Here is a 3400-nt window from a genome sequence, read left to right as displayed (position 1 = left end):
ACATTGTCAATGAAGTAAATGGGGATGTTAGAACTGAATGGGTAACCATTAACTATGATTATTTGCCAAAGTACTGTAAAGAGTGCAAGTTACAAGGCCATGACATGCTTGAATGTTGGAGAATTAATCCTGATTTAAGGGAAAGCAAAAATGTCCAGCAGCAGGAAAATGTCGAAAATGTGAAACAAGGCACTAAGAAACCGGCAAAAAATGATGCTCCTTTGATGATCCTTACTAGTGGTAAGGTAGTTGGTAATGCAGGCCCTCGATGGAAGGAAGTTCGAGACAATAAGGGACTAAACAAAGGCAAACAATTTGAAGGTACTAATGCAGAAGGGAAAGAAATAGTTCTTGTTAACAATACAGCTGTGACAAAACAAATACAAACAACCAACCAATTTGTAGTGCTAGAAATTGAAAATGGTGAGATCAATGAAGGTTACCAATTGGCAGCTGTGGAGGAAACTCCAGTTCAAAAAACCACAAGCAACAACATTCAGCAAAATAATTCCATGGCAGGTGTAGAGAATGAGTCAGAGGAGCAAGAATTTGATTTTTCAACTAGACAAATAGTACAAAAGGTAACTTCTCCTAGCTCATCTAGGAAACAATCATCCAAGACACAACCAAGAAACTGAACCCTGCAGCACCTACTTTCAATCTTATAGCAATAAAAAATCATGCAGCAAATAGGGAAGCAACAACTCATTGTGTACAAAAAGATTTGGGGAATGAGCAGCATTTTCACAATGAGTCAATTGCCCTTTGGTTCCAAAAAGCATTCAAAAATAATGTTGTTCAAGTCAATACTTCATGTCAAGACATTCCTTCAAAGGACACCAAAGTTGAACAACAATTAGCAAACAACAAAGAAAATGAATTTGTTGATGATACAGATTTTGAGAAATTCATGACCAATGAAAAAGAAAAATGGGCAGGAGGGAGACTATGGCTAAACCAAACAGAGGAAGACCTAGCAGATGGCCAGATTCCAGATACAATGCATAGTGATGAAGAATTTGGAGGAAATGAAGTGGAAGATGAGGATCAAAGTTTTAATTGTAATGCCAATGCAATCAATATTCAAAGCATCAGCGAATGCACAAATGCAGCAACAGAAAAGACAAAAGAGGGGAACATTAATATTATAGATCCAGGAGGGACTTCACATAATGTTGTTAGTAAAGTCTTGAAAGAAGCTGAAAATGCAGACAAGAAACAAGACAAGAATGCAGACAAGAACCGAACTATGACAGTGCAGTTTTATGCAAGAAGTACTGTTCCATTAAGCACCGTGCAGGATGTAGCAGGAAGTAACGTTCCACTGAACAATACAATGTTGTTGACCAATGAACATGCTGCAAAAGATGCTGAACTTATCAACCAGGCAGAGGATATTGTTACATCAAAAGAAGAAGTAGAAGCACATGATCAAGTTAACAACGCAGAAATTAAAGGTGGATACATGGAAGAGGAATCAACTACACAAAATTTCCTTAATGTTGCCAAGTAGGGAGATTTGTCTCCAAGGCTAATTGAACAAGTAAAATCTGCAGCAAAGGGAAAAAAGAAACAGTCAAAAGAGACTTCTACTGTCCCAATTAGTGGAGTACAAACAAGGAGAACACTGTCCAAATCCCAAAACATTTAATTGATGCCATTATATGGAATGTCAGGTCAGTAAACACAATGCAAGCATTTGAAAGGCTGATTACAATGCACAGAAAACATCATTTTGAGTTCATAGGAATCCTTGAGCCTATGCAATAGTCTCACAAAATGGAGAGGTATAGAGCAAGAATTGGTTTGGCACAGGCTGTGGTGAATGTATCAAACAAGATTTGGGCTTTTATTGATGATATTTTTGAGGTTACTATTTTATATATCATGACTCAACAGCTGACTTTGAGATTAATGCACTCTGAAACACATGTTGAGCTCATCCTTACACTAGTCTATGCCAAATGTGATCGCACTGAAAGAATAGAACTATGGGATACGTTGTATGCAATGGCATCAAATATAACGGTACCTTGGCTAGTTGGAGGCGACTTTAATATGATATGGGATGAGGAAGAGAAATACGGGGGCTTGCCAGTTTCTCTCATTGAAGTAGATGACTTCAGACACTGAATCAATACCTGCAATTTGACAGACTTGGGTTTTAAAGGAAGCATTTTTACATGGTGGAATGGAAGATCAGAGGAGGACTATATTTTTAAAAGATTGGACAGATGTTTTGGCAATAATGAATTGCAACAGGCATTTCTTGGATTGGAGATAACTCACCTATCCAAAATTGGGTCTGATCATTGCCCAATGCTGCTGAAATGTGATATAGAAACTCCTCCAATTAAGAAGTCATTCAGATTTCTTAACTTCTGGACAAAGCATGAAACATTCAAAGATGTAGTAAAGGAGAATTGGAATGCTGATTTTAGTGCTAACTCTTTCTGCATTTTTAACTACAAGTTAAAGAAGTTTAAACAAGCACTATCTACCTGGAGCAGAGCTACATGTGGGGATATATTCCAGAAGATTGCAAGCCTTGAGGAGGTGGTCTTGGTTCATGAAAGACAATTTGAAGTCAATCCTACACAGATGAATAGACAAAGATTAAAACAGGTCCAAGCTGAAATGATTAAATATCTTGCATTAGAAGAAGAATTCTGGAGACAAAAAGCTAGCATGTCATGGTTCAAAGATGGCGATAGAAACACTAAATTCTTCCACACTCAAGTTAATGGGAGAAGGAAGAGACTGAAATTATCAAGGATCCAAAATAGCCTTGGTAACTGGATCGAAGAAGATCACTTAATAGCAGAAGAAGCAATAAAGTTCTACAAGGATCAATTTACTGAGACTGCAGTTCCAAATGATTTTGACATTCTAAATCATGTACCTTCAATGCTAGATAGTGATCAACATGAAAGATTGATGGCCTTGCCTTCCAATGAAGAAGTGAAGAAAGCAGTTATGGGGTTGAATGGGGACTCAGTTGGTGGACCGGATGGATTCACTGGAGCCTTTTAACAAACATGCTGGGAAATTATTGAAGAAGATGTAGTCCGCATGGTCAAGGCATTCTTTTGCGGTCAGCATTTGCCAAAGAGTGTGACGCATACAAACCTGGTTTTATTACCAAACAAAAAAGAAGTTACGACCTTTGCGGACATGAGACCAATCAGTCTTAGCAACTTTGTTAACAAGATTTTCTCTAGGAGGTTGGTTGAATTATTACCAAACATAATCTCGGAGGAACAGGCAGGTTTTGTGAAGGGCAGAAGCATAGTTGAGAACGTGCTGTTAACTCAAGAAATTATTACGGATATGAGGTTGAGAACAAAAGCAGGTCCAAACGTTGTGATTAAGCTTGATATAACAAAAGCTTACGATAGGC

At 37.9% G+C, this 3400-nt stretch overlaps 1 protein-coding gene across 1 annotated transcript; it reads left to right on the top strand.

Moving 5' to 3' along the window:
• Window positions 1-1779: 1779 nt before the first annotated feature.
• On the top strand, window positions 1780-3033 carry LOC138869383 (uncharacterized). Its single transcript, XM_070146996.1, has 2 exons — window positions 1780-2112; window positions 2263-3033. Exons 1-2 carry the CDS (start codon window positions 1780-1782, stop codon window positions 3031-3033), a joined length of 1104 nt encoding a protein of 367 aa, XP_070003097.1.
• Window positions 3034-3400: the final 367 nt, after the last annotated feature.

The sequence above is a fragment of the Nicotiana sylvestris genome, chromosome 5 (genome assembly GCF_000393655.2).
Source record: "Nicotiana sylvestris chromosome 5, ASM39365v2, whole genome shotgun sequence".
In the NCBI taxonomy this organism is placed as follows: domain Eukaryota; kingdom Viridiplantae; phylum Streptophyta; class Magnoliopsida; order Solanales; family Solanaceae; genus Nicotiana; species Nicotiana sylvestris.
The sequence above is the reverse complement of the archived record's forward strand: the minus strand, read 5'-3'. Positions and strand labels throughout refer to the sequence as shown.